We start from the raw sequence: 25,618 nt of genomic DNA, 5'->3' as shown, positions 1-25,618 counted from the left end.
AGGCTATTTGATTATAGCTCCTAAAAAACTTGCTTCTGGTTATGCTGGGCAGGGATGAAGGGATTTGAGTGCCTAAAACATCTGGAGAGTAATCTAAGAGTTAAAAGGATGTTAAGTGTATTCCTGAGTCATAGTTTAGCAAAATGAAATTGAAGTAACAAGCAGCTAGATGAAATCAGATTGTACCCATTGGGCTCATGCTACCAAACCACCAAAATAATACATATTAGGTTGAAGCTACAAACCTGTCAATATCTGCTTGAGATAGTGCCTGGAGGGCACTTAATGTTTTGCGTCTCATAGACTTAGCATGGGGATTTGGTTAACCAGTTAAAATTCATGAGTAAACAAGGTTTTTTTTATAACCTGAAAAATTTCAGGGGGGGGGGTTGAACTCCTAACCCCCCCCCCCCCCTTGCTACAGGCCTGGCCCAGTGGTTCTCAACCACTCTTGTAGCCCATCTAAGGCTCTCATTACAGTGCATTGCATACAGTATTTTAATCAAACTGTATTGTAAAGTAAGAGATGGTTCTTTAAAAACCACATCATTTATAAGCATTTTCCAATACATACAAAATGATATTTATTTGCTGAAAAGGGAAGCTTTCATTTTAAGCTAATACTTAATATAAGATTCCTTTATATGTAATACAGAAGAAATAAAAAGAAGACAAATTTTAACTTCCAGAACAAAAGGCTATAGTTTCCAGTTTGGATCTTATCATGATTTCATAAGAAAGTGGATACTTCTGCTTTAGATAAACTGGTCGATCAGATCAATTACAGTTATAGTGAAGCTATTAGAAAAGAGTGTTATCGCCATCCATCCAATTCATGTATAACACAATAAGGCAGAACATATTTGAGACAAATAAAAGGAGAAAAGACATGCTACTACATTATTGAGATATCAAAACACTGGGCTGGAGGATAAAACCCCATCCACTCATAAAGGCAACAATAACATGAGACATCTCCTTTAACTACATCCTGACAAGCAGGTGTGCACTACTGAACACATTAATAGTCACGATAACATTAATACTGCTAAGCATTGCTTTGCTAATTCTGTATCAAAGCAGAAGTGCAAACTTGTGGTGCATTTTAATTTTTAAATGCTTACACAGTATACCTCCTACAATTTATTCCTTTTCCTTGCATTGATACTGTATTTCTAATAGGGATCATAGTCAACTTTGTAAAAAAAGATCAAGGCAGGTTAGTACACTTAGGAGTCTCACATACAGCCTCTCTGATTTCTTTTGAACATATGTTAATTAAGAAAGGTAAAATAAATTCTTAAAGAAACACAACATTTTATTTTGATTTTTGGCAGTCTAATATCTGATTGAAATGGAAGTCTTGAACGTAGTTTCCTTCTGTGCTATAAACTGCTGGAATCAATATGGTTCATTGAATGGATAGAGAGGATGTCCAGCATCCCTTGCTATTAGTTTGCCCTCCACCTGCGAAAGACAAAGTAAGAAAAATAAATGGCATTTCTTAGGTTACCTAATTACAAAACTTATTCATGTACTATCAATTTCTAATAGTGACCTTCAGCAGGGCAAAAAAAACATTTTAATTAAGTACTGTTTACTTATGTTGCCTCTAACGAAGCAACATAGTGATCAGTTTGGAACTTTAAAAAAAATGGAAACACGAAACTGGAAATTGCAAGAAAGAATCTAATAAAAGGGAAGACGTTTTAACATGGAAAATGGCACAAACCTTTATGGAAAGCCATTTAATGCTTGAAAAGACAGAGCTGATATAGTGTAATGTCCCAGAGACCCTCGGGTCATGATCCTGTATTCGTTGCGGACCAGAGCAACGAGGATATGGGGTTTATGCCGACTCAGCAAGAGTCCGTTCCCTTCCAGATGCTCCCTGTTGACAGTTCAAGCCCAAAGCTCATTAAAAAAGACCTTGGGGCCGAGCCTGTCCCCAGCGGTTCCCCACCCTTTGATAGGAGGGTGTTTTGGGAATCAAGTCGCTCGGAGAAGGCTAACTTACGGAGGAGCGTGAGATTAGCAGCCAGAGAAACTGCTGACTAACCCGTTTCCCTTGAGAGTTTCCAGGGAGGCTTGCATCTGGCGAAGATGTTGTCTCTAGCCAGTTTTTCCCTTGGGAAAAGTGTTGGACACCTGTTTTGAAGGGAGATTTGAAGTCCCTTAAAAGTTCTGCGCGCTGGCTAGCCAGCGCGGTGTCAACGTGTCAGTTGGAGGAGTAACTTTGCTTCTAGTTCCTTGTGGCGTGCTACTCTCGAGTAGACCGGGCGATGCGCCTCGCCTTCTAGTCAAGTCTGGACCACGTTTGGCTCCACTATCTTCAGCCTTGCCTTGCCTTGTTTCCTTGCCTTGCCTTGAACTCCTTTGCCTTGGATTAGCTTCCTGAGACTCTTGCAAAAGACCTGGATTATTCCCCACTCAAACTGCTTGGAAGTTTGAGTGTGTTTCGGTTAATTGGATTTTCACCTTTAAACTCTAATACTGGACATTGGACTTTATAATACTGGACTATATTTGACCTTTCCCAGAAGGTCTATTGTTGGACTATATATTCTGCTTATTTTTGTTTTATTTCTTCAATTCTTTAATAAAGATATTAGATTCTTTACTGGCTTTGGTGTCTGGTTTCCAGTGCTCACGCAGCCTAGAGTATCACATATAGTAAGTACACTTTTGTTCTGTATCCCAGAAGCCACTAGGGGGCACACAATACTAATAATACAACAATTATCACCTCACTTATTAATCATAAACAAATGGTTGCAAAGACTACCTTTTGAAGTAGTGGGCAAACAAAAGCCCCCATATTTTTCAGGACCAGTAATGTATCTGTATTTACCATTTACCACAGCAAAGGATTATTTGATCCTATTTTCACAATAGGCTGTCACTACCATACATATCCTCTTCCTATTTTCAACCATTTTAAAGCATTTTGCACAACTCAGTATTTAAAAGGCTTTCTAACAAACAAGAACTATTTATGCTTTGTTACATGAACAAAACACAGCCGAAGAAATGGTGGCTGCTGCGTTTCTTTCCTCCATTCTCAGAACCATTTGACAGAGGATGTCTGAAAATAACAGTATGTGCATACATACTGGAGCTGTCCAGTTTTAAAGCAATTTGTCACATGAATTGCTCTGATTCCACATTATATAAAATCAGTCATCTCTGTGGTAAACAACTTTGAGATTTTGAGGCTCTGCCTTCTCCTTGCATCTTATGTGAAGCACAAAAGCACAGATTTGAGCCAATTTCATGTTCCCCGACACATTCCTGTTATCTAACAGCATTCACAACAGGCAGCAAAGCAAATTAAAATGGTTCAGCATGGACATAATAGATCATTTTGTCTTCTGCTCTAGTGGTCCTTGCTCAAAAGTTTGAATACTGGTTACCAAGGGAGAAACTCATTAAAATCTGATCTGGCTGAAGAGGTAGAAAGATAGCACACTCCTGGAAAAGCTTTACTGCACAACACCCGAATTAAAAGTGAACATACATTTTTATACAAAGCAGCAGAGGTAATATTTACCGTAACCATTGGCACAATGTATCGCCAGTTCTTATTTAGGCTCCCAATAAAACTCATTTCTTCATCTGTTAGACTGAAGTCAAATACCTAAAAAAAGAAACAGACTCTTATGCTTTTCACTCTTCAAAGTCTATGGCACCTTCCACACAACTGTCTAAAATCCCACATTATCTGCACGGAACTGGATTATATGGCAGTGTGAACTCAGATAACCCATTTCAAAGCCGATATTGTGGATTATCTGCCTTGAGATTCTGGCAGCCCTTCCAGATAGGCCCTATATCCCAGGATCTGATCCTAGGTTTTCTGTTTCTACCAGATTATCTGGCAGTGGAGACTCATAGAATACAGTTTAATGCTGAAAACCTGGGATCACATCCTGGGATATAGGGCCTGTCTGGAAGGGCCCTGGGTTATATAGGGCCCTATGACTCCCCCTGCCCTGACTTTATACCTAAAATGTATTCCTCTTACACTACATTTGTTGATGTATACCTACAAGACAAAAAATTGCTTATTACTAGAAAAATATTGGATTTTGTCAAATACGGTATGTTTTCAATTAAGTCTACATGCCTAGGATACATGATGTGTTGATTCTTTCCCAGACTATTCTGAAAAAGGTTAAATGGAAAGAAATAAAAGAAATGTTCCTGTAAATCTCATTCTCCTTGGGAAGATGACAACAGCTGGGCTATTAGTTAGTAATTCTCTTTGGAATGAGAGGAGACTGGAATCAGAAGGATGCCAAATCCTAGACATTACAATGGGTTGTTTTATGCTGCTGAAGAAGCAGCTATAAATAGCCCACCCAATTAAAAAGGAATTTCAAACCTTTTTCCTGAGGCAATTTTAGAAAGATATTAACAGAACTTGTCCATATAAAAACTTTGGTACTGTCTACAGCGTTTGAGCCATCACCTGATAACCAGCATAGACCACGCTTTATCAGCCAGATGCTTTGGGGATGGATGTGATACCTTGTGATCAATACAAAAATATAGGGATCTCATTTGTTTCCTCTCAGGTTGAGCGACTACAGCAGTAAGAAAAAGAAATGTCCCACAGCATGGACTTCTTTGATAAAGCAAGCCTGCTTTGTTCAATGACTCTCTCTCCCTTGAGGGAGTTTGGAATGAACACGAACATCTTATTCTTCAAAGAACAGATGTCCACGTCATCCCTTCACCAGTCCTGACTAATGTCATTGGAAAAAACATGGATTCTTTGGAAAAACGATCCTGTTTAACAGGGTTTCTAAAATAATTTTTTTGTTCAAATAACCCCCACCCCACCCCAAGCTCAGAAAGGTTTATTTTTTTAACCAAAAAAGGTGGAGTATTGTTCAAAGGAAACAACTACAAAAGTGATAACTACTCCAAACTCTGCAAAAACAAATTGTCAGTAGGCATTGCTCATAATCAGGCCGATAGAGAGAGAGAGAGATACTTAGGTGTGTCTTGAGTAACATATGCAAAATCTCTCCTCAAAACAACATCTATTTTTAAATCATTCTGGATAATCTAATATTGCAAGAAGAGTTTCATAATACACAGATAGATTAAACAAAACCTCAGCTTCTTATAGGGAAAAATAAAAGAATAATTTTTCATGAATTATCTTTTACAAACAAGAGGAGTAGAAAGAAAAAATATTTTTGCATGAATTTAAAAAAAGGCTTCAGAACAACATCAAATATATCAGGTTTAGCTAATATAAATCTCAAAGCATTTGAAATACAATTGAAAAGGATACTTTTAACATGAAAGCATATAGAGAATTAGGGATCTGATGAAACCACTGAGATCAAAACAGAACAGGAAATGTATTTAAAGCAGAGGAAGCTGATGGTAATTAATGTTTACATGGCAAGGATCAGCGGTAACAAATTGGCTAAGTACACTACAATTCAATGTACTGAATCTCTCCAATCTTTAAAAATCAGAGCCAATGAGACGAGCCAGACCCTGTAGCAATAACATCCAACAGAAAAAGAGCTGATGAAATACTGCAGGGTGTGGATGCTATGAATAACAAATTGGAAACACATACATGCGTTGGCTCCAGTAAAACAATATAGCTAGTTCATCAATACAGTAGAGTCTCACTTATCCAAGCTAAATGGGCCGGCAGAAGCTTGGATAAGCGAATATCTTGGATAATAAGGAGGGATTAAGGAAAAGCCTATTAAACATCAAATTAGGTTATGATTTTACAAATTAAGCACCAAAACATCATGTTATACAACAAATTTGACAGAAAAAGTAGTTCAATACACAGTAATGTTATGTTGTAATTACTGTATTTATGAATTTAGCACCAAAATATCACGATATATTGAAAACATTGACTACAAAAATGGCTTGGATTATCCAGAGGCTTGGACTCTACTGTAGTACTGTATTTGATTATATATTCGGAAATAATGTTACAGAAAACGACAAGAGTCAGTCTTATATGGCCAGCCAAAGCGATCTGCTATGTTTTCTGGAAGGCCGGATAGGACGCCTCATTTACCTGGACATTCTGGACTATGCGTGCCGGAGTGACACTTTTAGGAATGACGACCACTTTGCGTTGCACCTGCCACCTATTAGAGAAGACATTATGATTTCTGCCCACAGACCAAGAAAAATGGCCATCTCTGATAAAGAAATAGTTAGTACAAGCCACAGCCACTGCAGCCTTCCTTTGTGATTCTACAGCTCTCTCATGGATTACAAGGCATTTTCAAGGCTCTGAGAATCACTTTAACCTACAAGCTGGCAGGCCAAACTATCTTCTTCATAGTAGATTCAAACTCAATGGCTGTTATTAAAGCCGAACACATTTACTAACATATGTGCAATTTATCCAAGACCTAAGTCTTCTTAGATCTTAATACTAGGTTCTTCTTTCACAGCTTATGATTTCTGAGTACCTTAAGTTCCTCTAGTCTTACAGAAAGCTGAGTACAGCTATTGGTTATTAAAATTGCAAAACTTCTGCAGTTGATGTTACCTTTTAAATTTATAGTTCTTGTGGAACCAAACTCTTGCTGTATAAATGTCAAAAAAGGCTTAAAATGCTTTCTCACAATAAAAAATCACAATATTGAGCTAAGCAAGTGTGCGAAAAGAAAAATTGCCCACACATCACAATGGCATTGGGGACAAAAACTGATTTTTAACAAAGAATAATTCTGACTCCAGGGGGGGGGGTCACAGGAGTGATGGGCAGTTGCAGTGAAAATGTAGTTTTCAATTATGAACTAATACAGAAAACTACAAACTCTGTGTATTTGTTCCATGCTCACTACCCACCTCTACCAATGGCTAACTCATTATTACCTGAGGAGAATCTGGGCAGGGGATTTGCCATATTTGTCTGCCATCTTTTTTATTCCAGGTTCCTCCAGCAGCACTGGCTCATCTGGGTGCTTCCACATCCGGTCACCTGAACCGAGAGGGCTGTAAGCTGTCACTACCAACCCTCGTTGATGGCAATGTGCTATCAGTTCATTCTGGGCCAGGTAAGGGTGGCACTCCACCTGTTAAGAACAATATATTGTCATGGGCAGATTGCTATCACCATATTAAAACAGCAGGTTTCAAATAAATCTTGACTTCTGACAATTAGAAGTGAAAGCTACCATGAAAATCAAGGCATTCCCACAAGGTCTGTTTCCTAGTGGCAGATGTACAAGCTAAACCTAGTGCCTAATCACAAACTGTATGAAACCCCCATCAACAGATGGTGGGGAGACAGAGCAGCATTTCAAAAGAAGCATGAATGTTCAAAAATTCTGTTCTTAAAAGCAAGAGTTAATAATTTTACATTTTTCTCCTTGCTGCAGGATAATCATTGAAAACTCAAGTTTTTGAGAACAATACCTAATTTAGAACCTGCTCTGTAAAAATGTATATGCTTGTTTTGCTCAGAAAATGTTGTTTTCTGCAGAGAAAATGTTGAATTCTGCAGCAAAAACATGCTTCCTGCATAAAACAGCATTTTCTACATAGAAACATTACTTGCACAGCATAAGTGGTTTTCTGTGCATTAAAACTTGCATTTTTATGCAGAATACCAGTACTGTGATGTATTGTCCAGGTAATTTTTTCCACATGAAATCAGCATCAAGAACAATTATTTCTACAAAAACAAATAGAAATGGGAGATGCATTAAAATCAGTGAGGGCAAGCGGTGTGATTGATTTACTGAAACATTAGTCTTCCCATCTAATGTCAATCCTTATATCCCAAGTTTATTGGACTACAGATGCCCTTGCCTATACAGCCTGTAATCTGCTTATACAATTGTTCTCCAGGCTTCTACAGTAATTTTTCTAGGACAAATTGTGTAATATAGCATGTAATTTGTATACCACATTATAAAACCTGCAAGATATGTAGTTATAGATTATCTCCAGATGGGAAAAATTGTGATATTTGGCTCCTACCCTTCATTTAGAGGCATAGTGTTTTAACAATCCGTATTAACCTACAATATGCATTTTATTAACCAGACTACCATTTGCAAATAACCTGTCCCACAGCATTCCTTAGAGTTAGTCATGCTGAACCTATACTCTAAGCAGATTTATTAGGAGAGATGTTTCTGTAATAGAAAATCCTATTAGTCACTCAAAATCTTCAAGAACCCCAGAGTCCTGCTGTCATTTCTTCCAAGGGTTACCATGCCCTTGGACAGATTTGCCTTCCCAATAACTGGATGAACCAATCCTAACAGTTCATCAGTATAATGCATATTCTCTATCACTGAAATTTTCAAAGCATATGGCAAGGCATACTAATATGCTAAAAGGAATAACATGAAAAAAGAAAGGGTTCTGTGCGCCTTTCATAATCAAAGGTGAGGACATCTGCTACAATTATATAGGCTACTGCACTCAACCATGAATTAATCATTGCTTGACAGAAGTCTGATTTGAGCACTTGATCATACCCCTGCTCATAGGAGGCTGCTGTTGCCCCTCTCGATCAGTATCTGCTTTGAACTGGCTTCTTTCTACTCAGAACATCCAAAAATATCTAAGCTGGGATTCCTCCTCACTCTCAATAGTCTAAATGGGATGGAGATGAACCCAGGAATATTTGCAAGTAGGCCCAAAAGCCAAAGGAAGCCCACCCTAACCTCACATTGAAAGTTTTATAAAAGGAGAAATAAGCTTCCTCTTCAAATGCTATATATGAAACACTAAACACAAGTTTACATCGGGGGCACACACGCATGCTAGAAGGATAACATTTGCTACAGTTCCCTTGTGCCCTCTTTTCACTCTCAGCAGAAACACCTGGCATCCTTGTGGCCCATATTTCTTCACACTCATAAAGGAAACATCATCTCAGGAAGCAACACTCAAATTTTAATTTCTGCTCACCTGTAATACAGATGGTTTCACAGAAGCGATGCTAAGAACGTCATTAATCTGACGACTGTTAAAGTTGGATAAACCAATAGCCTTCACCAAACCTTTCTCCACCAACTTCTCCATGGCTTTCCAAGTTTCTTTATAGTCAATAGAGTCATAACGCATGGTGCCATCCGGATTCTTGGGGAAGAGATTTTCTCCCCGTCTATAATAAAACATAGATCCCAAATTTCAGAGAAAATATTAAGAGCTAATGACCCAGTAGATAACTAGTTCCTTTTATTTCTCATTTTACTGTCTGGGTCAGAGTGGCATAGCAGTTTGACCCAACTACAGCTCTGGAGACCTGGGTTCAAAAGTCCCACTTGGTAGCCTTGGGCAAGTTGCACTCTTTCAGCCTTAGAGGAAGGCAGAAGCAAAACTCATCTGAACCAATCTTCCCCAGAAAACCCCATGATATGTCTGCCTTGGGATCGCCATAGGTTAGAAACAGGGCACAAAACAACAATAACTGCCTGGGCTAGTATTTAGCTCATACCCAATTAGAAACTAACTTAAAAATCCTGAGCCATAAGAAATTATGGCAGCTCTTGTTCGATGTAACAACCCACTATGATGGAGAAGTAACTTCTAGCAAGTTGACTAGCTTTACTCATAGTTTTAGCATTATATTCAAAAGTCCAATCAAAGTCCACCACATGGTATGCAGAATGTTTTTTAGCCTTGATTTTAGCTTTGATTGTGTTTTTCCTGCATGGCAGGGGGTTAGATTGGATGGCCCATGTGGTCTCTTCCAACTATATGATTCTCAATTTTCATTTTGCTTTACTCTCTTTCCTCTCCTTGCTATTTTCAATGGAATTTCAGATCTCCAAATAATAAAACTCACAAAAACAACCTGCTATAATCTCATAAAAACAAGTGATAAAAGAGCTGGAAACCAACTAGCATCTGTGCAGATGGTGAGAAACATCTGATTCGGTCTTGCTTTCTATATTGCTGTTTCACATTGTTGTGATTTAATTCTCATTTCCTTTATCTTGACACTCACTCAAAAGCATGTGGCCAATGCATAAGATAGAGGTCCAGATAATCCAGCTTCAGTTCTTTTAGGGATTTCTTTAAAGCTGGTTCCACATCTTCGGGGTGGTGCTTGGTATTCCACAATTTCGACGTCACAAATAGTTCTTCCCTCTTAACAGTCTTAGAGAAAGAAGAAGAAAGTGAATAAAGGCACAAATAAAGACCATTTCTAAATTATACATTGCTCAGTACATCAAGCAGATGCATCCATGTCTACATTGCTTCCAAGAATAGCATTCAAACTCTAACATCAACTTTTTATTTAATAACCTTTTCACTTTTAAAATATATCTAACTCTCTTAGCAAATACCTTCCTTTTTCTAACCATGTCTCTTCTATTTCCCTCTACTTCCCCATTCTAGACACTCATCTTCTGAGTCTTACACATACTCATACAAACCGAAAATGAAGTATTATAGCCACAGACCGTGCTGCCAGCACACTAAGGGTTTCTCCATCCTATCTTGTAGCACATTTTATTTTTGCTTTTGTCATAAATTCTTAAAGCTATCAAATCTATACAATCTATTCAATTATTTCCATTATAAGAAGAATCTTTGATTTCCAATGTTGATGATATGGTAATTTCTGTCACATGGCTTGCCATACATTTCACCTATAGTTTTAATGCACACCAAATCAAAATTTGACACCTTAAAAATGCTTTAAATTACGATACTAAAACTGATACTTAGGAAGCGGATATCCATCATTAAAAGGCCTACAGTGGCATATTCAACACAGAGTTACAAAATAATTTTTACATGCTTTCTAGATCTGTCTCCCCTCTTCTTTTTAAAAGAGCGTCTCTAACAATCATGGATTCAATAACAGGAGTTAAGGCACAAAACCCATTAAGCCTGAAGAGAGCTGAAAACAAGACAAATCAGCCTCAACTAAAAATTAATAATCTCCAAGCAATATTGAAACCATTTTAAGCATAGTCTTATGTTTTCCATTTTTCAGAACAATTATAGTTAAATGAATGCAACATGAAAATTAGAAAGCCCTTTGGAATGTATGATATATATTTATGGTTTGTTTTAAATTATTAATTATTAGAGTATTAACTTTATTTATACTTTGTCTTTTTCCCCATGGGGATTCAAGATGGCTAACAATCACACAATCTAATGATAATTTTAAAATGCTGAAGTAGTTATTCATCTTTTGATCACCTCTTTTTGTATTGCCTCTGTTGTAACATATGAAACAATTTTGTGTACCCAATAATTGAGGGCTTAATAATTTCCAAGTGCAACACAAAAACGGCACTGTCATTTTTTAATTGTGCAAGGGAATAGGAAAAGTATAAAGTCAAAGTCTGCAAAACATGACAAGCAGCAGGCAGTGGCTTTCATGGAGATGTTGTATGAAAGTAGTTGCTTTGTAAATACAGTAGAGTCTCACTTATCCAAGCTAAACGGGCCAGCAGAACCTTGGATAAGCAAATATCTTGGATAATGAGGGATTAAGGAAAAGCCTATTAAACATCAAATTAGGTTATGATTTTACAAATTAAGAACTAAAACATCATGTTATACAACAAATTTGACAGAAAAAGTAGTTCAATACGCAGTAATGTTATGTTGTAATTACTGTATTTACGAATTTGGCACCAAAATATCACGATATATTGAAAACATTGACTACAAAAATGCCTTGGATAATCCAGAACCTTGGATAAGCGAGTCTTTGATAAGTGAGACTCTACTGTAGAACCAACTTAATTACTCATGCCTCTGCCTGTTTTACAATTACTTCCCAACAACTGCCTATGAGCAATTTTCTTACCTTATTATTTCCAACAATCTCCTGAAAAGCATCACCTATCTCTGCTTCATTGCTATAAGCTGCAGCACAATCAATGTGACGATAGCCTGCACCAAGAGCACACTTTACTGCTTCTTTCACCTAAAACAGAACCAAAGAGGTTTGTGTGTTAGAATGTGAAGAGATCATCTCTACCCCAATACCTCACCTAATAACAATTTTTTTAATTCTGTCAGAAGCGACTTGAGAACATACTGAAAATTACTTCTGGCACGAGAGAATTGGCAGTCTATGAAGACATTGCCCAGGGGACACCCCGGATATGTTACCATCCTGCTGGGAGGCTTCTCTCATGTCTCCACAAGCCAGAGCTGACAGATGGGAGCTCACTCCATCTCACAGATTTGAGCCGGCAACCTCCAAGTCAGCAACCCAACCTTCAGGTCAGCAGTCCAGCCAGCATAAGGTTTTAACCCATTGCACAACAGTGGCTCCAAATGAATACTGATGATTTTGTTTTCTGTGTGTGTTATGGCAGTAAATTGATTTGGAGAAGGAGAGAAAGAGGAAAAAAAGAAAGAAGAAGGGCAGAGGGTGGAGAAGGAAAAGGAGGAGGAAGAGAAAGAGGAGTAGGAGGAAGAAAAAAAAGAGAGGATTGTTGCTATGTAGCTTGAGTGAAAATCACTCTTTCAGTCACCCAGATAGTTCAGGGGAAAAAATGCCCAACTATGGGAAAGCCAACTGCATTGTGCAAAGTTCAAGTAGCTAAGTGAATGAGCAACTGACACTGATAATGCAGTGTCTCTATCCACCATTCTTTGCTCTTCCAAAATGCTTTCTCAGTGAAGCCGGGGGAAATATATAGAGAGCTTTCTGTTTGCACAGCTGTACATTTCAGCATGAACTATTATGTCATGTACCTGCATAGTTAAATTATATTAACCAGGAACAGTTCAATGCTATTAAAAATGAATCAATAAATAATTAGGAATTATTCTCCTCTTGAGTCCACAGATACATGCCGACAACACAAACATTACTGTGCAAGGAGTACCAGTCCTCCTCCACAGACAAGCTCTGTTGGAAGTATGGAAATTCTTCACAATGTATAGCACTTTTTGGATAAGGGATTGGCAAAATACATAACTGCTTTCTATCTGAAAATCATGAGATGCACTATGCCCATGTTACTTGCCATAAACTGAAATTTCATTTCATGTGCAATAGTGCTATTGGAATATTTAATATGCATTTATTCCATTCTTTGTGATGTTAGATTTTTAATTTTTTGCTATGATTTTAAGTGTTGGTTATATAACATGTTGCTGTTGTACTTGATTTTTATTGGTTACTAGCTTGGAGACCCGGCAATGCCCGGGTCATTTGAGAAAGGCATTGTTTGCCTGTGTTCCAAGTGTAGCCTATATCCAATGTCAGCTGGGTTCAGTGGGTGCGGGTGAGCTCCAACTCCCATATGCAAGTCCCATCGTCCAGTGTCCACCCCCCTCCAAACATAGCCAGTATGTAGAGTAGGTCATGAGGGCTCCATGTACCATGTTTGGTCTTGATCAGTCATTTGTGTGGGTCGCGGTGCTCTCAGGAAGTGAGTGAAGGTATTGGAAGTCCCATCGTCCATGGTCCATCATCCTCCAAACTGCACCTGGGTGTAGAGTGAGTCATGGGTGTTCTCTGTTTGAAGTTTGGTCTTGATGAGACATTGATGGGGGTGACAGTGGTCTCAGGAAGTGAATGAATATACTGCAAGTCCCATCATCCAAGGTCCAAGCTCTTTCAAATCTCACCAAGATGTAGAGTGGGCCATGGTGGCTCTATGTGCCAAGTTTGGTCTTGATCAGTCATTGGTGGGGGTCACAGTAGTCCCAGGAAGTGACTGAAGATATTGTAAGTCCCCTCATCCACGGTCCCTCTTCCCCCAAACTGCACCAGGATGTAAAGTGGGCTACCCTGCACCTGCGTGTCAAGTTTGATACAGTTTTGTCATTCATGGGCATCACAGTGGTTTGTGGGAGGTGAATTGGATGAATGTACTGCAAATCCCATAATCCTTGGTCCACCCTCCGTCAAACTGCTGCAGCATGTGAAGTGTGTCATTTGGGATATGTGTGCCTGGTTTGGTTCAGTTCTGTGATTTGTGGCAGTTGCTGTGGTCTCAAGAAGTGAGGGAAGGTACTGCAAATTCCATCATCCTTGGTCCATCCTGCCCCAATATACATCAGGATGTAAAGGGGTCGACAGGAGTTCTGTGTGCCAAGTTTGGTCCATTTCTATCATTGGTGGGCATTGCAGTAGTCTGTGGGAGTTAAAGTGTTTGAAAGTACTGCAAATCCCATCATCTGTGGTCCATCCTCCCCCAAATGGCAGCAGGTCATAAAGTGCATCGTGGGGATGAAGTGTGCCAAGTTTGGTGCAGATCTGTCATTCCTGTTGGTCTCAGTGGCCTGGGATAGTGGCGGCCAATCAAAACGCGAGCACATATTCCGCCAGGCCAATCAAAACGCTGATACATACTCCGATTTCACTTTTATTATATAGATAGATATTACATTTACAATAAACATCTATGTAGAAAAGCAAGATTTTCTTGATAGTAGTATTAAATAGTTGCTAGTAGGATAATTAATAGCAGTATATTTAATCAATTCATTAATTAAACTGCTTTAAAGTTTGGAATGGCCACCATAAACCCCCGTTCTGAAGAAGAGTTTTCTGCAATGTAATTTAGGATACATATATTTTATGTGCAACAGGGTTTCCTCCTGCTTTGTTTACTAATGTTCTGCTTCCTTGTGAATGGCAATGAAGGTTATCAGAAAGTTATCTTACTTCTATATACACTTATAATCTGCTACTTTCCATATTTAAGGCTGGGACACCACGGTTGTTATGGAATATTGGCATTGGTTAACCAACCCATAACTATGCTACTATGGATCTCAGTGTTAGATAGCACAACCACAACAAAAAGAGGCTCTGTATTTGATCTATCTCCCAACAATATTAATTTTGAAAAATGTATTTCATTAATTCTTCTGATAAGATAATTCAGATTTTATATTTTTATTTTGATATTTAATTTATTTTAGGTAAAAGGCTAAAGAAATCATAATATGAGAAATAGTAGATCTGTCTGAACTCATAAAGCTTTTGATTTTGGAGTTTTGTTTTTGATAGGGATCAAACAACTGCAACAAAAGGATGACTATTGCCTTTATAGATGAACCCAGATCTCCTACTTCATGTCAAATTTAATTTCCTTTTAGTTATTGGAAGCCTGGACACTAGACAGGGAGGCAGCAACACAAAAAGCTCTGAAAAACCATTCTCCTTTACTCACAATGATAAAGCAATTCCAGTTCCTCATTACAATTGCACAACCCTACCTTCCTTGTTCCTAGGTCTGAATTACGATTGTAACAATCATTCTAAAAATAGAGAACTGTGAATGGTTGCTTAACTTAGAAAATTTTCTTTCAACAAATATTAGGTTTTACAAAGTTTCGCCATCAATCAAACAAATAAAATGTGGCATGCTCATACAGCGTTGTATTTAAGTACTAGCTTGGGACCCAGGAGGAACCAGGAACTGTCAACGCGAGTATTATGTGCATGTCAGCTGTATTCATATAGACAAAATGTACACTGATATAGCCTAAATACAGGGAGTGAATAAAACTTTTATAAAAAGTAGGTTATCAACTCTACAGTGTAAGTGCATCCCAAGATGTCACCATCTCCATGCTTCAGCTGTTTTATTCTAGTATGTCAGGCTACTGTTTATAGAGGATGAATGGTACAGCAATAAATTCAATTAAGTTGACAATCTTTCTTTCACGTTTTGTATACTGGAATTAAAATTGCTCCATTGAGCAGAAACAATTTAACTGAACATATATAAACCGAATCTTTGTGTAATCAGAACACAAACTAGAACTCCTTGCAGTATTTTTCTCATGATTTTATCAAGAAACTGTACTGTTAGGTAAAACTTGACTTACTAGGATTATTCTAGCAGAATCTGTCATTTTCACCTACATTTTAAACATAGCCGGAAAGAACTGTGTCTACTGTGTTTTAACATCAAGAGTGTTTTCCTCCTTGAGTTATCTCTAAATTAGCTTTGCTATTGTAACAGTATTCATACTAACTGCTGAAAAAGAGAATAAGGTGGAGGGAACTATGCAGAGAAGAAGGCAATAAAAATGGTTGCAGTTATAGAAACTACAAATAAAAGTCTAGGATATCAATGTGTGTGTGTGTGTGTGTGTGTGTGTACAAATATACATATGTGTGTGTATGTGTAAAGAGCTTATAGCTCCTGCTCAGGTGACTTTACCTTTTCACTGTCCACAAAATTTTGGGTTTCAGATACAGAAAAGGAATAATAATTCTAGCACAGACAATTAAATCACCGCTTACCTGCCCAGGATCACTCTTCCATGTCCCCAGTCCTACAAGAGGCATTTTCTGTCCAGTATGAAGCAAAACATAGTTGCTCTCCGAAGGCATCTTTTCCTAAATAAAATACGAGAATGATATTTTTATTAAAAATCTAATATATTGAGCTGTACAAATCATTCACTATAAAAAACCTGAAAGTCGTGCAGACTTGATAGTGTAGAGGGCCCTCTGGATCTACAGGCTGTGAATCCGTGATTTCTACTGACTAGGAGTTGTCATGTCATATATATTAAATGGTGGTGACATCAATGCGGATGCACTGGAGCATATGAACACAACACCATCATTTAATAATATGGGATGCAACCATCCACTTCTTTTTGGCATCTGTGTGGGGTTCCAAATCCCTGCAGATCCAAAAGGCCTATTGTACTATTTGTACTACAGTATATATATATTCCTGATGGTGTGGTTCCACTGAATTTAAGATAATGTAATACAAGTGTAACGGATGGCTGATTATTACATTAAATAAATGTTATTTACAAAATATTTCATTTGTGGTTTTCCTGATTACAAACCATAAATCTATTTGATCTAATGCTTATATAAATAAATGTTCGTCATCCTCATTTTCCACCCGTCATTCATTAGGATAGCTGTCCTGTGCAGCTATTCGTCAATATCAGACAGGACAGGAGAAAGAGATGGACCTCTTTACAGAACTTCTAGAAGTTTTCACTTGGTCCCCTTTATATCTCAGCCCAATCTGAGCAAAATGAGTTGTAGGTTGGACTCTTTGGCCATGGAGGGCCTTAATCTCACGGAACAGCGAGACAGAGAGAGGAGGGCAATTAATTTTTCCAAGTTGTATAAAATAGGTACTTTCTTGAAGAAACATACTCCCCCATCCCAACCAGAGTACTCTTAAATTGTCAAGGGTTTTGCCTTTACTGTCTTGAGAGTCATTCTGCCTTTTCATACAACACAGTACAGCATTATGATTCCACTTAGGCCCCTTCTACACTGCCATATAAAATCCAGATTCTCTGCTTTGGGATTATCTGGCAGTGTAGATTCATATAATCCAGGTCAAAGCAGATAGAGTGTATTATCTGCTTTGATAATTGGATTATATGGCAGCGCAGAAGGGGCCTTTAACTGCCATCGAATTCTCAGCTAGAGAGCTTTAGAGCTGCCCCAAACTATAAATCTCAGGATTCCGATAGAATATAGTAATGGTAGTTAACGCTAAATCATAGTACGCTAACTATATCATATGAAATCGCTCTTAGGAAAAGTGAGTTTTCCCGCTCATTGTCTTCAGATAATCAACCTGGAAGATAAAGTTAAAGATAATGAAGAAGAGGAGAAATTAGCATTTTTTTCATAGCTGCTTGGTTCATGACAAGAGTATTACCAATTGAGGATGATAAGAGACAATTTTCCAGTAATGTTGTCTTGGTTTCAAGACTGTGAGAGAGCAATGGGTTCCTCTAAAATTAAGCGGGAGTATGAAGCATTTATTTGTGATCTGCTTTAGGGTTGCCAGTTTTTTTATCAGCTTTTGCAACTTTTACTATGGAAATTCAACATTATTAAGCCGCTTCCATCAGGTCTACCCTGCCAAGCCGCGGCCCCGCACCTCGGGAAGAGGGCCCATTTTGGAGAGGGGCCTTGAGGAGGGGGATAGTGTGATGTCTCATGGGCCATGTAGTCCCCTTCCAAGTACTATTGTGGCAGACAAAGAGGAAAACTTTGGTTTCCCACCGTTTCAGCCAGAATTGGAGCCCTTGCACCTGCAGGATGTTTGCCCTCCAGAAGTCAGCCAAACAAGCCTTGGGCAGAATTCTCCCCCGTTCTCTCGCCGGGATAATTATAATCGAGATAGAGGCGCTAGGGAGGCGAGTCGCCGAAGCGCCAGAATCGCTGCCAGACAATTAGCTGATTAAGCCTGTTTCCCTTGGGAAATCTTAAGGAGTCATGCATCTGGACATAGTATGGGTTTCACTTCTTGTTCCCCAGGGAAAGTGTTCTTTGGCGGGAAAACAAGATCCTATATAGGTGTTTACCCGCAAGGAGATCCTTGCGGAGTCAATTCGTCAGCTTCGGGAGTGAGATCGTGTGTGGACTACGTTACTCCTGTTCCTTGTTTCCAGGACCTTGTTCTTGTTCCAACCCTGCCTTGTTCCCCGGACCTCGCCACGGACTTCGCCACGGACCCTGTTCTTGTTTCTTGCTTCTTGTTGCCTCGAATCAAGCCTTGATTGCCAAGAATCTAGTTGCTCTCCAGCCTTGTTATCAAGCTCCATTGGACTAAAGGACCCTGTCATTTCCCCACACTTTGCTCGGCAAAGTGTGTGTTTCGGTTATTGGATTACAACTTTGGACTCTAATATCTCATATTGGACATTGATTTCCTGGACTATATTTGACCTTTCCTGAAAGGTCTACTTCTGAACTATATTCTTCACTTGTTTTTATTGACTTTATATATTCCTTTAATAAAGATATTAGATAGATTCTGGTCTCTGTGCATGGTTATTGGTGCTCTGCAGCCTGGGTCCTGACACTCCTCAACATTTGACTGTAACTGAGAGAAAAGTCCAGTAGGCATATCAAGGCATACATTAGTTATCAAACCCTATGACAAAGAAGCTCCTTTTAAAAAAGTCTCCCTTTTCCTTCTCATCCTCTGTTTAGCAGGATTTTTTTAGCAGCATCAGCATTAGGAGGATGGTGAATAACAATTTTTTTAATTCACAGTTTTTCACTTTTGCAGGGCTCCTCTGCTCTTAACCCCAATGAATGTGAAGGGCTGACAGTAGTTTTATAATAGGTTTGACTACCTATGTGAGATGAAGAGAATGCAGTTCTCCAAGTATAGCCAGTAGCCCCAGGGTCAGTACAAGATACTTTGCTGCCTGAGGTGAAGTATGGGATTATGTTCCCTTGTTGCACATATGAGCTGATAGTAAAGTGAGAACCTTTGCCACTTTCCCCTTCCATTTTCCCCAGCATCATTCTCTTCTCCAAGCTTTCCTGTCTTCTCATTATGTAGCCAAAGTACAGTAGAGTCTCACTTATCCAATATAAATGGGCCTATTAAACGTCAAATTACGTTTTGATTTTACAAATTAAGCACCAAAACATCATGTTTTACAACAAATGGACAGAAAAAGCAGTTCAATACACTATAACGTTATGTAATAATTACTGTATTTACGAATTTAGCACCAAAACTTCTCAATGTATTGAAAAATTGACTACAAAAACATTGACTACTAAAAGGCAAACTGTGTTGGATAATACAGAATGCTGGATAAGCGAAGGTTGGATAAATGAGACTCTACTGAACTTCATCTTTGCCTCTAATATCCTTCCCTCCAGTAAGCAGTCAGGCTTTATTTCCTGGAGTATGGACTGTTTTGATCTTCTTGCGGTCCAAGGCACTCAGAATTTTCCTCCAACACCACAGTTCAAAGGTATCTATCTTCTTTCACTCAGCCTTTCTTATGGTCCAGCTCTCGCATCCATAGGTTACTACGAATACCATTGCTTTAACTATGCGGACCTTTGTCTCTACTCTTCACTATTTTATCGAGGTTGGTCACTGCTTGCCTCCCAACAAGTAAATGTCTTCTGATTTCCTGGCTGCAATCTGTGCCTGCAGCAATCTTTGTGCCTAGAAATACAAAGTCTGTCACTGCCTCCACGTTTTCTCCCTCTATTTGCCAGTTATCAATCAGTCTGGCTGTCACAATCTTGGTTTTCTTGATGTTTAACTGGCCCAGCTTTTGCACTTTCTTCTTTCACCTAGGTTATAAGACTCCTCAGCTCCTTAGCTAATTTCTATTTATGCCAAATTAAAAATTAAGATCTGTGTCTCTATTTTTCCCTGAAAACCCATCATATTGCAGTCTAGTCAGTATTCCAGATGAGGTCTGACTAGACCAGAATAGAGTGGTATTATTACGGTACTTCCCTCGATGTAGGTACTCTACTCCTATTGACACAGCCAAGAAGCACATTGGCTTTTTTAGCTACCACATCACACAATTTACTCATTCAGCTTGTGGTCTCCTAAGACTCCTACAGGGTGGAAAGTGATTTAAAATTATTCCATTTGGTTTTACTGGCTTGTTCTATGCACATGTGTCCTGCAGAAGAGCATTTTATCAAAGAGGAACTTCCTGCAATGTGACTTAAAGGTTGCTCTGCTGGCTGCATTACAAGAGGAAATAATGCTTAAAGAGATTCCAGGCCCATCAGCTTCCTTAGTTTTTGCTGGGATAAGCTATAAAGCGGTTTCCTGCAGAATCATTATGTAAACACCATCTACACCAGACAAGTAAAGTAGAAAGTAAAAAGCTCCTTTGCTTCTACTGTTAAATTTATAACAAGGAAGAGTTATTTCCTTGTCATTGTGAACAAGGAATGGATTCATTTGCCTCGTTTATTTAAAATCTTCTTCATACTATATATTCTAAATATTATGTTACATATTTTATACCTTCCCTCTCTTAAAAAAAGAAAGCAAGTATCAAGACAGGTGTGCGGTCTAAACCTAGCCAATATAGCTATAAATCCTTCATTGATGTGCTAAAATTTGAGCTCTTGTTCAAGGACCCCACTTAACCTCTGAGTTTCCCTCTGCAATGCATTGCTATACAATAAAAATAAGGTGGCAGAGTGAAACGGTAAGCAGGATCCTGTACTTTTAGTTTTAACAATTTGCAGAAATTCTCTTTTGTACTAAAAGTGCAGAAACATGCCTCCTTTGTACCCTGGACACCACAAAATGTAACTTTCCAAGAAGACAACAAGAAAGAAAAAAGAAAAGCATGTAAAAATTACTGTTGGTGTTATATAAGCATGCAAAATCGCGTATAAAAAGCTATAATTAAAACGCATATGATTCTGAGTTGTATAACTTACCAGAGTATTCAGCCTAGCTATGCACCTTCTGATAGGATACACATTAATCTTGAATGGAACTTTAACCCAAGGCAAATTACCAGGCATAATCAGTAACTCGATCAGCAGATACCAACAGTTCACCCTCCATCAGCTGATAGAGAAGCCCAGTTCCTATTGGTTAATACATTAGAATTAACCCTTCCCAGTATGATGCCTTCAAGTTAAGAAAGTAAAGACTGAAAGTGGTTGTTGTGTGTTTTCCGGGCAGTATTGCCATGTTCCAGAAGCATTCTCTCCTGAGTTTCGCCCACATCTATGGCAGGCATCCTCAGAAGTTGTGAGGTAAATGGAGAAACTAAGCAAGGAAGGTTTCGGAGTCGTTAGCTTCCCCTGATTGATTAATGTCTGGAATTCTTCTGTTTTTAGAGTGTTGCTCCTTATTTACTGTTCAGATTTTGGAATTTTTTAATACTGGTATCCAGATTTTGTTCATTTTCACTCCAAAATCAGAACAGTAAATAAGGAGCAACACTCTAAAAACAGAAGAATTCCAGACATTAATCAATCAGGGGCTGCTAACAACTCTGAACAAAGGATTTCCCCAGGCCAGGAAGTGAAGCTGGGAAGGCCATTTAATGCTAATCAAGGTGATTAATTACAACATTCACACTGGCCTCCAACAGACAAGAGTTCTTTCCCCCATCTAGGATCTTCCACAGATATATAAACCTTCCTTGCTTAGTTTCTCCATATACCTCACAACCTCTGTGGATGCCTGCCATAGATGTGGGCGAAACGTCAGGAGAGAATACTTCTGGAATATGCCATACTGCCCGGAAAACACACAACAACCCTGTGATCCCAGCCATGAAAGCCTTCGACAACATAAAGATTGAAATTTATTGTGTTCTATTTAAAACTTTAGACTATATTATGCCATTTTAATTTGCTTTGCTTTAGACACCTCCGGTAAAATTATAATTTTCTATAGTGCACACATAGCTGATGAATTCTATTATTGCAAATATTCAGTAAGAGGGATTCCTGAAGTATACATTATGATTTTTATCACTATGACATTTTAATTGATTGAACTTTCCATAGATGCCCTCAGATTAAACTTCCATCACAGTCCTAATCAACAATCTTTGGGGTTTGGAGTACAGAAAAAAATCCCTGCAGAATCACCCACCTCTCCACAATTTACTGCACGGATGTAATCTTTCAACAAATAAGTGGCAATTTGACAGACATTTTGTATGCAAATTAAGTTTATAGTTCCAATGAAGGAGCCTTACCCTATTTGAACATGAAGGTCAGTTAGCTCTCTGACCAAGTTAACTTGTGAGTATGTGAAAGTTGGACTTGGCAACCTTTGTATTTGCTGATAAATTTTCAGCTTAAAAGAACTAAATTAAAGTTGAAGAGTTCCATAGTAATGCATATAGTAGTACAATGTGCTCATGCAAACTCCACATTCACACACTCATATTCATAGCATAATTATAATTTTCTGTAACAATTGCAATCACATGAGAAATATATGAATGCCAGGAAACCAACAAGACTTTTGCTTTTATATAAGTGGTGCAAAATATATACTCCCTTTATTTGTTACAGGGGGTGCGAGTTTTAAAGGCTATTTAAGTGTATTTATTATAATCTTTTCAAACTTAATCCACACTGTATTATGTAATTGTTTTTTTAATGTTTATACTGTGCTTTTAAAACTATGAAGAAAGTGTGAGATATTTAGCCGCCTTGAATCCACATTGGGAGAAAGACGAGGTATAAATAAAGTAATAATATGTATTGTTGAAGGCTTTCATGGCCAGAATCACTCGGTTGCTGTGAGTTTTCCGGGCCACATGGCTATGTTCCAGAAGCATTCCCTCCTGACTTTTCACCCACATCTGTGGCAGATAACCGCCAAGGTTGTGAGGTCTATTGGAAATTATGTAAGTGGGGTTTATATATTTGCAGAATGCTCAGGGTGGGAGAAAGAACTCTTGTCTGTTGGAGACAAGTGTGAATGTTGCAATTGGCCACCCTGATTAGCACTGAATAGCCTTTCCGCTTCAAAGCCTGGTTGCTTCCTGCCTGAGGGAATCCTGGCTAGAGAAAACAAAGGATTCCGCCAGGCAGGAATCAGTCAGGCTTTGAAGCTGCAAGGTTATTCAATGCTAATCAAGCTAGCCAACTGCAACATTCACACTTGCCTCAAGCAGACAAGAGTTCTTTCTCCCACCTTTAACATGCCACAGATATATAAACCCCACTTGCCTAGTTTCCAACAGACCTCACAATCTCTGAGGATGCCTGCCATAGATGTGGGAAAAACATAAGGAGAGAATGCTTCTGGAACATGGCCATACAGCCCGGAAAACTCACAGCAACTCAAAGTATTAATAATAACAATAACACAGAACAGGATTCTGAAGACTACTCTGTAGATCTTGAAAACAAGTTTCAGTTTCAAAATAAAAAGCAAACTAGACTCAAAATGTAGTATAGGAACATGTTTTCCGCTCAAATGAGCTCATCAACCAACTACAAAATGGAAAAGTTCCCTTGCCAGTGTAAACCAGGATAGTTAGCCATACAGGATGAACATCCCTTATCCAAAATCCCAAGTTCATTACTGTCCGCATGGATGGTTGAAATAGAGACACCTTGCTTTATTGTGGTTTGAAAGCATATTCGCAAAATGCACTAAAATTTTTATAATACTGTACAAAATTATCTTCAGGCTATGTGCAAAAGGAACAAATGAATCTCATGATTAGACTTGGATCCCATTTCCAAGATATCTCATTATGTACATATAAGGTAAAGGTAAAGGTTTTCCCTTGACATTAAGTCCAGTCGCGTCCGACTCTGGGGATTGGTGCTCATCGCCATTTCTAAGCCGAAGAGCCGGTGTTGTCAGTAGAAACCTTCTAGGTCATGTGGCCAGCATTGACTGCATGGAGTGCTGTCACCTTCCCGCAGAAGCGGTACCTATTGATCTACTCACATTTCATGTTTTTGAACTGCTAGGTTGGAAGAAGCTGGGGCTAAAGGGAGAGCTCATTCTGCTCCCCGGATTCAAACCGCCAACCTTTCAGTCAGCAAGTTCAGCAACTCAGTGCTTTAACACGCTGTGCCTCCAGGTATAGGTATTCCAAAAATCCCCACCACCACCCCATTTCCAAAATACGTTCCAAAATAGAAGGGACACTCAACCCATCTACACCAGGCCTGTGCAAACTTGGGCCCTCCAGGTGTTTTGGACTTCAACTCCCACAATTCCTAACAGCCTACCGGCTGTTAGGAATTGTGGGAGTTGAAGTCCAAAACACCTGGAGGGCCCAAGTTTGCACAGGCCTGATCTATACTGTAGAATCAATGCAGTTTGACACTTTAATTGCCATGGCTCAAAACTATGAAACCCTGGGAGTAGTAGTTTCCTGTGCCAAAGAGAACTGATAACTCTCCAAACTACACATTTCATGATAGCATTGCACTGACCCAGTGGTGTCAAATTGCACTAATTATACCTGGCATGGGAAAACTTGGGCCCTCCAGGTGTTTTGGACTTCAACTCCCACAATTCCTAACAGCCTACTGGCTGTTAGGAATTGTGGGAGTTGAAGTCCAAAACACCTGGAGGGCCCAAGTTTGCACAGGCCTGAATTCTGCAATGAGGAACCACCCTGAGCTTTCCTCCTGAGCCTTACCCTGCTCATTCCAAACCAGGCTGCACTTGTTTGCTCAGTGTTACGCATCAAGATTAAGGAAGATCCCCTCTCTTCCTGCCCACCAACTTTCAGACTGAGTATTTTTTGCAGAGGCTGGAGACGCGTCAAGGAGTGGCGCCGCTTCTCAGAGAGCCGCAGATCCGCCCCACGCCCTGATTCCGCACAAACCTGATTGACGCACACCGAGTCCCACAAGGAAGTGATCTACACGCGGGGAATCCACAGCCGCTCCGAAACTTCCTTCCCCCCAAAAGACTTCAAAACGGAGTGGCAACACTCATAGACCCGGACTTTCCTCCATTTCCGTTTCCGGGTTTGAAATTTAATCATATCTTGGCTCACATTTTCCCAGCCCACGTGGTTTTAGGGAGAGCCAAGTGGAAGGAATGGCTGTGTTTCTCTACACTGCAGAATGAATGCAGTTTCAACACCACTTTAACTACCATAGCTCATTGATCTATGGGAGTTGGAAATTTTAGAATGTCTTTGCCTGGTTCAGTGCAATGGAATAATGAGAAATGTGGTTTTACACAATTCTTTAGCATTTTCTGCCCAAGAGTCTGGGTGCTTCACCAAACTACATCTCCCAAGATTTATTTATTTATTTATTTGCAGCATTTATATTCCGCCCTTCTCACCCCAAAGGGGACTCAGGGTGGATCACATTACACATATAGGCAAACATTCAATGCCTTGTAACATAGAACAAAGACAAGACAAACAGGCTTCGAGCGGGCCTCGAACTCATGACCTCCTGGTC

At 39.1% G+C, this 25,618-nt stretch overlaps 1 protein-coding gene across 2 annotated transcripts; it reads right to left on the bottom strand.

The window, feature by feature from the left end:
- Positions 1 to 559: 559 nt before the first annotated feature.
- On the bottom strand, positions 560 to 25,184 carry akr1a1 (aldo-keto reductase family 1 member A1). 2 transcript variants are annotated; one of them, XM_062979630.1, is made up of 9 exons: positions 25,027 to 25,184; positions 16,217 to 16,312; positions 11,801 to 11,920; positions 9,974 to 10,125; positions 8,932 to 9,127; positions 6,880 to 7,079; positions 6,068 to 6,140; positions 3,551 to 3,637; positions 560 to 1,467 (listed from the first exon to the last, which is right to left on the bottom strand). In XM_062979630.1, exons 2-9 carry the CDS (start codon positions 16,304 to 16,306, stop codon positions 1,402 to 1,404), a joined length of 984 nt encoding a protein of 327 aa, XP_062835700.1. In that variant the 5' UTR covers positions 16,307 to 16,312; positions 25,027 to 25,184; the 3' UTR covers positions 560 to 1,401. The 2 variants fall into 2 exon arrangements, with proteins under 2 accessions (XP_062835700.1, XP_003230269.2); XM_003230221.4 differs by lacking the exon at positions 25,027 to 25,184 and adding an exon at positions 21,137 to 21,273.
- Positions 25,185 to 25,618: the final 434 nt, after the last annotated feature.

The sequence above is a fragment of the Anolis carolinensis genome, chromosome 4 (assembly GCF_035594765.1).
Source record: "Anolis carolinensis isolate JA03-04 chromosome 4, rAnoCar3.1.pri, whole genome shotgun sequence".
In the NCBI taxonomy this organism is placed as follows: Eukaryota; Metazoa; Chordata; class Lepidosauria; order Squamata; family Dactyloidae; genus Anolis; species Anolis carolinensis.
Note: the sequence above shows the minus strand (reverse complement) of the source record. Positions and strands in the feature narration are given on the sequence as shown.

Bases quoted from the DNA above. Each gene is read 5' to 3' on its own strand.
- akr1a1 (XM_003230221.4), bottom strand. From the start codon at position 21,223: ATGCCTGGTAATTTGCCTTGGGTTAAAGTTCCATTCAAGATTAATGTG. The intron at 16,313-21,136 runs GTAAGTTATACA...TATTTTATTTAG, and splicing joins TAGCTAGGCTGAATACTCTG to GAAAAGATGCCTTCGGAGAG. The intron at 9,128-9,973 runs GTGAGTGTCAAG...GTTTTATTATAG, and splicing joins CATTGGCCACATGCTTTTGA to ACGGGGAGAAAATCTCTTCC.